Source organism: Haliotis rubra, unplaced genomic scaffold (assembly GCF_003918875.1).
Source record: "Haliotis rubra isolate DU_JTF1 unplaced genomic scaffold, ASM391887v1 Scf121, whole genome shotgun sequence".
Taxonomy (NCBI): Eukaryota; Metazoa; Mollusca; class Gastropoda; order Lepetellida; family Haliotidae; genus Haliotis; species Haliotis rubra.
In genome coordinates, this window is record NW_025765126.1 from 111393 (window position 1) to 121798 (window position 10406).

Sequence of the window (10406 nt, forward strand, 5' to 3'; positions counted from 1 at the left end):
TACACCTGGCGACAGTCATTGCTGCCTACTGACAAACCGTTGTAACCATACTCCTGGCGACAGTCATTGCTGCCTACTGATATACCGTCGTAACCATACAACTGGCGACAGCCATAGCTGCCTACTGATATACCGTTGTAACCATACACCTGGCGACAGTCATTGCTGCCTACTAATATAGCGCTGTAACCATACACCTGGTGACAGTCATTGCTGCCTACCAACATACCGTTGTAACCATACACCTGGCGACAGTCATAGCTGCCTACTGATATACCGCTGTAACCATATACCTGGCGACAGTCATTGCTGCCTACTAATATACCGTTGAAACCATACAACTGGCGACAGCCATTGCTGCCTACTAATATACCGTTGTAAACATACACCTGGCGACAGTCATTGCTGCCTACTGATATGCCGTTGTAACCATACACCTGGCGACAGTCATTGCTGCCTACTGATATACCGTTGTGCCTACCATACCGCTGTAACTGGCGACAGTCATTGCTGCTGCCTACTGATATACCTACTACCATCCAGGAAAATTGTAACACTGTGTTACAATTGCCCCATGTAAGTTTCAAATGATTCTGAAGGTTTAATGTTATTTAGTACAGATTTCATTAGAGTTGAACATATTTATTTTGAATATAGATTTATAATGTTTGTCATATAGATTTTGGGATACCAGAATAAGAATTTCCTGCTTATGAAATTGACAATCAAATGACGATGAGTGTTTAATTAGGAGATAAACTGTGTTGGAAACTCAGCGGTATATAACGGAATTATAATAGCTCTAAATATGATTTAAAAATAAAAAACAATTTAGACCTATTATAATTTCGTTATTTACCTCTGAGTTTCCAACATAGTATGTTTATCTCCATTCTACCATAATCACATTATTAAGATTAAAAAAATACATACTGAGCTGGAAAATTAGAGGTATATAACGTGTTTACTGAAGCCATGGTAGAATCCTAGTTCTTTACTAGTTTTATCACAATTGACCTTGTTTATGTTGATACAGTTTTGAAAATATTAGCCCTCGGGTGAAAGCTTTTGGTGTTAGTCTTTTTATCATATTTTGGGCAGTACCAAAACAAGAATTTTATACCAATAGTATTTTAGATATCGATGATGACAAAGGTTTAATGTTAATGTATTTCCACCTCAGTTGATCAAAGATGACATCTTTCCTCATTATATTTTGATTGTATTTGGAAAATACACAGATTGGTACATTTGTTAAACCTTTATTGTTACGATTGCCCCACCCACCTGTTACAATTGCTCCTTGCTAGGGGTCAATTGTAACACTTATAGTCATTGCATTTAATACGTAATAACTTTGTAACGACCTGATAGTGAACTTCAAATGACACTGAGATTTGACGCTAAGATGACAATGTACTAGTTAGTACCGATTAACTTTGCGATAGGTCTAGTATCGAATTACAACACGTTAAGTAAAAAGTGTTACAATTGACCCCGGTCTCTCCTACTCTGAAACTTCGCCGCTTCATGAAACTTAAACATTCTGGAAACGTCTTGCACTGTAAGTGTGATCTCATATCACCTCAAGAAAAGCCTTTGTGAACGTTATTATGACTGACTGTATAGCTTTTACCACAGCTAATGTATTCTACTGCCTTTTAATTGTATTGCCACCTAGTTCTGTTGTTATACAATAATTATTAATTGTCTAAACTTTCTTTGGGTTTAGACCCGTGAAGGTCCGGGTTAGAATATTGGCCAAATTGACACGTGCCAAATTATGTACTGACCGAGCAAACTCATTACGTATAGTCGTATGACACACTTGCTCGTGTAATAATCTCTATATATGATTTGGGGGTTAGTACAAAAGAAACACATGTATCTTTATATCTGAGCTCACGGGGACAACAGTAAATAACGTCCATGCATTGTATCACCATTCTGAATACATCGATAGAATGTACCTTCCTGCACACGCTGTGTCATCACCACCAGAATCGCAGGATGCTACACAAGATACTTTTCCTGGTCTTATTTGTCAACTGAATGTATCCATCTTGTGTAATAGATTGTCATTTCAAGGAATGTCAGATAAGTTACTATTGAATTCAGATTCTTTATTTACATTTGTCTTTACAGACAATCAGTAGTGCATACAAACACGAGAGTTGGTACGGGTGGATGACTGGTCATTGATTATAATGGAGAATGTACAGAAAATTGCCTATTATTTAGCATCATTTCAGCTCTGAGACAACAGGCTTTATACAAATATTTACCTTAATTACATAACTGTTTTACATTTCTAACACTTAAAAGATGAATAAGTTTATGCTTTGATGGACATTTGTAGTAATATGGTTTATATATACTTTTCTATAATTAATTATATAAAATGGAACTCGTCTTCAATATCGTCTTCACAACAAACACATTTTCTTTCTGTTATATAAACATTACTGTTTACATTACTGTATCTGCCAGTTTCTAAAGCTCATTTATGAGAATTTAGTCGGAATTTAGATAAATATTTCCCAAAGAGGAGCGGGATAGCTTTACATAGGTAATATTGCAGTGTACAATTATCAATATCAGGTTGTCTGGTCCAGACTCGATTATTTACAGACCGCCACCATATTGCTGGAATATTGCTGATTGTGGGAATTATAATATTGCTGATTGTGGCATTAAGCACCAACCAAGCAACCAACATTCGCTCTGATATTGATTCCTTAGTTGGTCAACACCATACATATCCCGCCACCCTTCGCACTGTGACGTAACTGAAATACTGGTTACAAGGGCAATACGCGAGACAGGCTCAAAACATGTATATATAAAAATAGGGAGATTTACACAAAGGTCCACAACAACCCTATATTTCTCTTTTTCAGGTCATCGTATCCCAATTTCGTAGATCGACTAGGCCGATGTTCATGCTGTTGATCACTGGAATATCTGGTCTAGACTCTAGATTATTTACAGAGTGCGGCAATCAATCAATCAGTGATGGGCAACATAACGTCTGAAGGTAAAGTGAGGCGCTGCCATACATGTCAGAAGCCTACCACCTTGGTTTGGAATGCCAGATTTATCCTGACGGTGTTAAATGGGTTTGTCCGAACCATACCCTCGATCGCGAGTTTCACTGAACATGTAAATGTGATATACGGAAGTTGTGCACAAATGACTGTTGAACCGAGCTCACTCACTACTGGAAGATTGAGCCTATATCTTATGCGCCTGCATATCGTCTACTTTTAAAGCTGATAAAAGTTTCCGGTTCTCTATCTGACATTGGACAACAAGAATTGCAGTAAATATCGTCCGGAATGGATACTTGGCTGTTCTGGAAATATTTATGTAATGTTAGAATAGACCTCTCTCAGCAACTCAACTAACAATGGTTTTATTTTCATTTCAGGCTGTACAAAAGAAGACATTATCAAGATAGCAGGTACGTATGCTGTTATTATTCTCTGTCTGATAAATACATTTCAGTGAACCATGTCCAGCTTACAAGTGCATGCCATTTAAAAAAAGACACTGTTGGATCAGTCTATTATATCAAGCATATCTGTAACGGACGATGAGTCATTTGAAGAATTAAATATACTTACACTACCCGCGTTCATGCTCTTACATGGTTCAATTGACATTTTCTGGCGGGTATCATTTGTTGAGGATTAAGTGAACTTCTGACTAATAAGGCTATGATTATGATTTTGTTTATATTTGAAAAGGAACATTTTTATATCACAATGCTGTTTTAGATCCACCCATTGAAGAATTCTGATGCAATATCTTACAAAGTTTCCCGTCCAGAAATGTAGGGAAGCTTACTCGGACGTGACAGTTCCATGTGTGACTCTATATGACTGCATCCCATGAAGATCCGGGTTAGAACTTCAATATCCCATGCTTGTCGTAACAGGCGACTAACCGGATCTGGTCGTCAGTCTAGCCGACTTGGTTGACACATGTCATCGTATCCCAATTGCGTAGATCGATGCTCATGCAGTTGATCACTGGATTGTCTGGTCCTGCCTCGAATATTTACAGACCGCCGCCATATAGTTAGAATACTGCTGAGTGCGGCGTTAAACAACAAACTAACACACTTTATGACTGCTTCAAGTTATCCTCGTCTGTTCCGCCATGTCTTTTGTGTTGTGCACATAGATAATATAACTGATCACTCTACAAAACAAGGTTGACAGTATCAACGTACCTGTTGTAAATGTTATTGATGCTGTTACGGTTAAATGATTGCTGTGACAAAAGGTTTAAGAGTCCCCTTTGAACCAGCAAAATATAACACAGACAAGTCTAAAATTGACAAACTTTATGGATAACAACGTCTTTATTACGAGAGTGCGACGTTTCGATACAGATTCTTCTACCGTTGTCAAGCAGGAATGTAACATACATTGGTGGCAAAGTATATATACTGAGTGTAACAAAGAAAACAAGGTAATTAACACAACAGGGTGGGCTTAGAGGTGATGAAGCCAGTGGGTAGACAATGGGGGAAGGCATGGGAGCCAGAGATGTACAAATGAAAAGGGGTGGGTAGTTTAAACAAGGAGGAGATGTTTATACAGCTGTTTGAGTTTGGTGGAGGAGTGCATCATAAGCAGAGGGAATGTAATATCCTTGATCTCGATTGACGGTAGGCTTATGGCATTTGATATGAATGGCTTCGGTGAGTCCTTTTGGTTGTTGGCCATAGATCATAGATGGCTGATTTGCTTTCGGACTTGGTGACGGAGGTCTGGTGTTCTTTCACACGGGTGTTGATAGGCCGGGAGGTTTCGCCTATGTAACTCTGTCCACAATCACAGTTTATTTTGTAAATCACACATTTCGGGGTTGGATGGGTTTTTTCCCGTTAACATGGAGCAGGTTCTTCAGGCTGGAGGATGACGAGAAGATTGTATCGATGCCTGCTTGTTGTTTTAGGAGTCGGCTGATTTGGTGTGATGGTTTACCAATGTAGGGAATAGAGATCTCGATGGGGGCTGAATCAGGCTTGGGTCTATTGGCGGGAGGTGACAGGGTAGCAGCAATGGTTCTGTGGACTATTTGGGCTGGGTAGTTGTTTAATTCTACAAAGGCTCTCTTCAGATGTTGAATTTCTTCGTGCAGGTTTGTTGAGCTTCCGTCAATTTTGTACTTCCCAGCTTCTAAAATGCCACTCAAAGAAGACAAGTCTAAAATATTCAATAATAAAATTATATATGGAGCAAACAATGAGCAAGCTACAATGAATGACAATACATATATTTAGTACAATGCAATTGAGTCACAAATCTAAAGTATTGGGTAAATATGAAATATTAACTCACCAGAGTCTTGGCATTTACAATGAGAGCAGATTTTAATTGAAGGAAATTTACAATGAGAGCAGTCAGGCTCGCACTGTCATGAATGTAGGTCAGGCGATGGCAGACAGATTGATACAACTCCAGTGATATGAAAAGTCCGTATGTGATTCCGTGATTGTTGGCAACACAACAACCAGCCTATATATATATACTGACAGAGTGTCTAGAACATTCGAGTAAAGGTGGGCAGCATCATTATCCACTTAGAACTTAATGCGATTTTCTCGAACATACGACCGGTCAAAACAATAATAAAACGAAGGCAGGCAACTTAGGAGTGCTATCTCAAAAGTACCGCTAAAATACTATTGCCATTGAACATATATGATGCGAAATGTGACCGATGATAACTATAACCTAATCAATGATAATGCAAATTACAAAACACACACTCTCGTAACAATGTATATGACTTTTGTCCTTGAGTATATATTTTATATCAGGAGACACAAGAGACTGCTAGTGTATGATCTTCGGATTATTAATTCAACAGCAGGATACAAAGAGCGACACCATAGTTTGGATTCCGTTGTATATTGTAACAGAGATCTCAGCTATGTGATAATGGTAGTTATTTGACACACTTACATCAAGAGTAACCAATCACAGACCAGTGTCCAGGACAAAATGAGTTTCAATTTATTGTAATTTAAGTTCATAAACGCTTAAAATATGTTCCATAATCCCAACTAACCGGCGTTTTCATTGCTGGAAATGGACTACATAAACTACTGATACTCATTCCACATCGTTTTATTGAGAGCTCAACTATATGCCCGCTCGTTGGCATTGCACTGGGCGTGACGGACTTGACTGACTGATGTTACATTAGCGGTAACATGGCTACACTCAATCATTCAAATAAATGTGGACGTGCTGAGTTGTTGTGAAGGGAGTATGCTCACCAAAGGTATGGCAGAATGTGTGACTTTCATATGGACCCTTAAAGGCGCATACGTGTTACACAATGAATCACAGAACTCTTCCGAACTTATGTAAGGTGATGGAAGCAAGATGTCATTTGACCAATTTCCACAAATGTTTTTCAGGGATTGCTTGTGCCATAGAGGCAGTGGTCTTTGCTGTAACCGTCGCCATCTACTGTTTGATCCAGCGGTAAGAAAATTAATTTTTATATAAATATGTTCATTTTTTATGTCCAGCTGACCTACATGATCTTCATGACAAAAACGAAGACAATATATCTTCACGGGTCTAACTGATGGAACGAGGCTGGGTTGATTGTGCATTGCTAGACAATATGGCCTGCAGGAGTCTGTATGTACATATGCATGTATCAAATGATATACTGAGGGAGAAAAATAGAAGCACCAGCCTTCCTCTATTTTTTGTATCCCATAGCTTGTGAAGAAACCTGGAATAAAATAAAGGAACACATGTGCTTTCACGCGATCCCTTATTTTATTCCCTCAGTATTTATTCGGGAATACACTTTCTCAGTAAAGTACAGGTTCAAGTAAAGCAACCCAATTACTGCCACAGTGTTCATAAGGACTGGAATCCTATTCGTTCTTCAGGTGAGATGTATATAAAAGTGTAGCCATGTTAACATTTTTCATATTGACAATTTTTATTAGTACGTGCATATTAACGTAGTTTCATTCAACCCGATTCAACTATTCATAAAACTGCTTTCAACTAGAATACACATTAATATGAACTTAGAAACAATCAGGTGTCTAATTCCATTTTTAAGAAGGGTTGAAAGGAGTTCATAGAACTTGCATGTCACCTTCACAGAACCGCCAAGAAAATACCTTACAATCGACATGATTATTTCCTTATTTATTGAACAACTTACATCTTAATGTTGCGAAAATGTACTTGATCTGTTCCAGAAAAAAGAAACAACCAAAGCGAGTTTCGCCGAAAGAAAGGGTCGCAATATATCGCCCAGCGCACCTAAAGCCTGACGACACCAAGAATGGTTATTCAACTGCTGACGTCGAGTTTGAAAGCAGAGATCACCAATGGAGCGCGAAAAACCCGCAACATGGTGAAGTTAATGAGAATGATTATGACGTGTTGTGGAAGTGGAACCCAAGGCTGTTCAAGGCATCCGAGAGTCAAGGCGTGTACAGTCATCTGGCGGCGACAGACAGCATGAGTGAGAGTGCGGACACAGATCAGTATGACACGACACGGCGGGTACTGTCTTCACGACGGGCAAGGCCCGAGGAAGAGTTATATAACAAGATGGCCGTGCTTGACGAGTAGATTCCAGTTCAACTGGTCATCACTCATCGTCATCATGCTTACATGCGGTTATTGGCCATTGTGAGCAGCTTTTCCAGGAGTAGAAAACCCAGTGTCAGTATTCTTTGTGCAACATGCGTTTTAACTGTGTGGACGTCCACTCGAAACACTACGGTTTGAGAGATGAGTAGAAGTCGTGAGGTTGAAGTGACTGTCATGACACCAGGCAAAATCTCCAGGGTTTACGTTACGATCACTCTCCACTATACCCTGGATTCATCCACGGCTTGGCCCGATAATTTTATTACCTCCCTTTGCTGGCTTTTTATCCAATCAGGTGTCTACGCTGGGAAGTTGAGCGAACCAATCACAGCTAACGTTTGCTTCTTAAATTATCTAACCGTTTAAACTTGGCAACACAATTGATGCACAGGTACTCTGAAAGAGGTAGAAGTTCTTTCATATATTTTTTTAAGTTTCAGATCTGTCAGTTTGTCTGTATTATTTCCCCTAAAATCTGAGTGGCACTGCGAACAAACTTTCGCGCCTGCGACCGCTATCTTTGTTGACACTGACACGCTCGGATGTAATGGCGGCTTCGCTGATTGGCTACTGTGAGAATGCGGAGCCAGCAAAGGGAGGTAATAAAATTATCGGGCCAAGCCGTGGATGCATCCAGGGTATAGGGGAGAGTGACCGTAACGTATACCCTGGAGATTATCGAGGATGCAGCCGTGACTGATATTCCTGAACCCACGTCACACAGTGGATCCACGACTGGAGGAGGAGTGGGGGACATACAAACCAGTGAAGAACTGGCAGAGACACTATGACCCGAGTTTTGTCAACAGTGACTGAAACAGAAGAAACGATCATCACAACACAAAACAATTTCGTGAAGACTTTACTGCGAATAACGCTTTCCCGTAGACCAATGAGAGCTACAGTAGTTGGCCATAAGTGAGTCACCATTAGTGAAATTTTCATAAATTTAGTTTCGGTCGAATTGCTTTGAATACTTATCTACCACCTGGGAAATCACCTCAGCTACAGGGATGGGTTTGTCTCAAATATAAACGTGCACAAGGACGACATTCCATTATTAATGAATAGATATAATATGACATACATACATGCATACATACATACATACATACATACATACATACATACATACATACATACATACATACATACATACATACATACATACATACATACATACATGTACATACACACATACATGCATGCATGCATGCACGCACGCGCACACACACACACACACACATACATACATACCTACGAGATGAGTCCAGTTATTTCTGGAAATAAAGAAAATCTAGACTCATCTTTTATACATTTATTGCTTATACACCTTCAGAAATTACTTGTTTATATAATATATTATTCCGCTTGGCAGTTTCGTTTCAAGCAATTTAATTGATAACACACGTTTACTAAATATGATGTACGTACATAAATAATAAATAATTTAAAGAAATTACAATGACTAATTTTTCCTCTTGGAAACATACAAATCCTGTAATATGTATGGGGCGTGGCCCTTTGGGTGTTGACCTGGGAATTACTCTCCTTCCTTTGTCTGAGAGGTACTTACTGCATTCACGTGTATCCTGGTGGCTATTCCTGGTTTCAAATATTACATCAAACACACTGTGTGTAAATACGGTAATATGTGTAACATAAGTGCACTTCATCGTGTCTGCATTGTAAAAATAAGTGTGATCATTAGTCGAATGAAGAAGAATCATTGTATCGAAATTGTCATGAAACAATGGATACATAACCCCCTTTGTCTTCACCTCCTGTCTTCACACAGTCGTCAACACTGACTTTCTGACTTTCGAGTAGCCTAGTGGTTAAAGCATTCGCTCGTCACGCCGAAGACCCGAGTTCGATTCCCCACATGGGTGCAATGTGTGAAGCCCATTTCTGGTGTCCCCCGCTGTGATATATTGCTGGAATATTGCTAAAAGCGGCGTAAAACCATACTCACTCACTCACTCTGGCCCAAGTCGCGACGACACAGAAGGTGCTAATAAACGGAGGTAGGATATGTTTGTATATGTGTGGGTTTTTTCTTGCACAAGCATTCATACATAATTACGATACCATCGCAGACATGACAACAAGAGACAAAAGTTCGATAAATAGTTATCCTTTCAGCTGAAGCACGAGAAACTTATCAGTGAATTATACGACCAGGGAGGTAGTCCGTTACAATATGACCTTACGTTATCACCGTGGAGTAGAGAATGACAGACTTGGACTTTCACACTGACAGGATAGCCAGTTTGTACCCAAACATGTGTTACATTCTCTACGTGTCCACTGTAGCATATCTTTCTGTGTGAGGATTCATTATAGTATTACGCGCTACTTGGACACTCGTAATATCTGGACACAGGATGGTGAGTGAGTGAGTTTAGTTTTACGCCGCACTCAGCAATATGCTATCGATATGACGACGGCCTGTAAATAATCGAGTCTAGATCAGACAATCCAGTGATCAACAGCATAAGCATCGATCTACGCAGTTCGGATACGGTGACATGTGCCAACCAAGTCAGCGAGCCTGACCACCCGATCCAGTTAGTCACCTCTTACGACAAGCATGGGTTACTGTTACCAATTGTAAACCGGATCTATATAATCACAGGATGCTATATAATCATAAAAATAATTGCGTGTTTGCAGGACGTGTGCGGCATTGGTTTCAGATTTTCCGACTGGTGTTGAGCGAGCCCGAAATGTAAGAGATCGTAGACGTTCACC

The 10406-nt window shown here is 39.6% G+C and overlaps 1 protein-coding gene across 1 annotated transcript; it reads left to right on the forward strand.

The window, feature by feature from the left end:
• The first annotated feature begins 2927 nt into the window (after positions 1-2927).
• On the forward strand, positions 2928-7977 carry LOC124265204. The gene is made up of 4 exons (XM_046700001.1): positions 2928-3037; positions 3431-3463; positions 6443-6509; positions 7253-7977. The coding sequence occupies exons 1-4, from the start codon at positions 3016-3018 to the stop codon at positions 7629-7631; spliced, it is 501 nt and encodes a 166-aa protein (XP_046555957.1). The 5' UTR covers positions 2928-3015; the 3' UTR covers positions 7632-7977.
• The last annotated feature ends 2429 nt before the right edge of the window (positions 7978-10406 follow it).

What these genes read in the sequence shown, in the direction of transcription:
- LOC124265204 (XM_046700001.1), top strand. Translation starts at nt 3,016, where the DNA reads ATGGGCAACATAACGTCTGAAG. An exon ending in GGGCAACATAACGTCTGAAG is followed by an intron (nt 3,038 to 3,430) that starts GTAAAGTGAGGC and finishes TTTTCATTTCAG; the next exon opens with GCTGTACAAAAGAAGACATT. An exon ending in ATCTACTGTTTGATCCAGCG is followed by an intron (nt 6,510 to 7,252) that starts GTAAGAAAATTA and finishes GATCTGTTCCAG; the next exon opens with AAAAAAGAAACAACCAAAGC.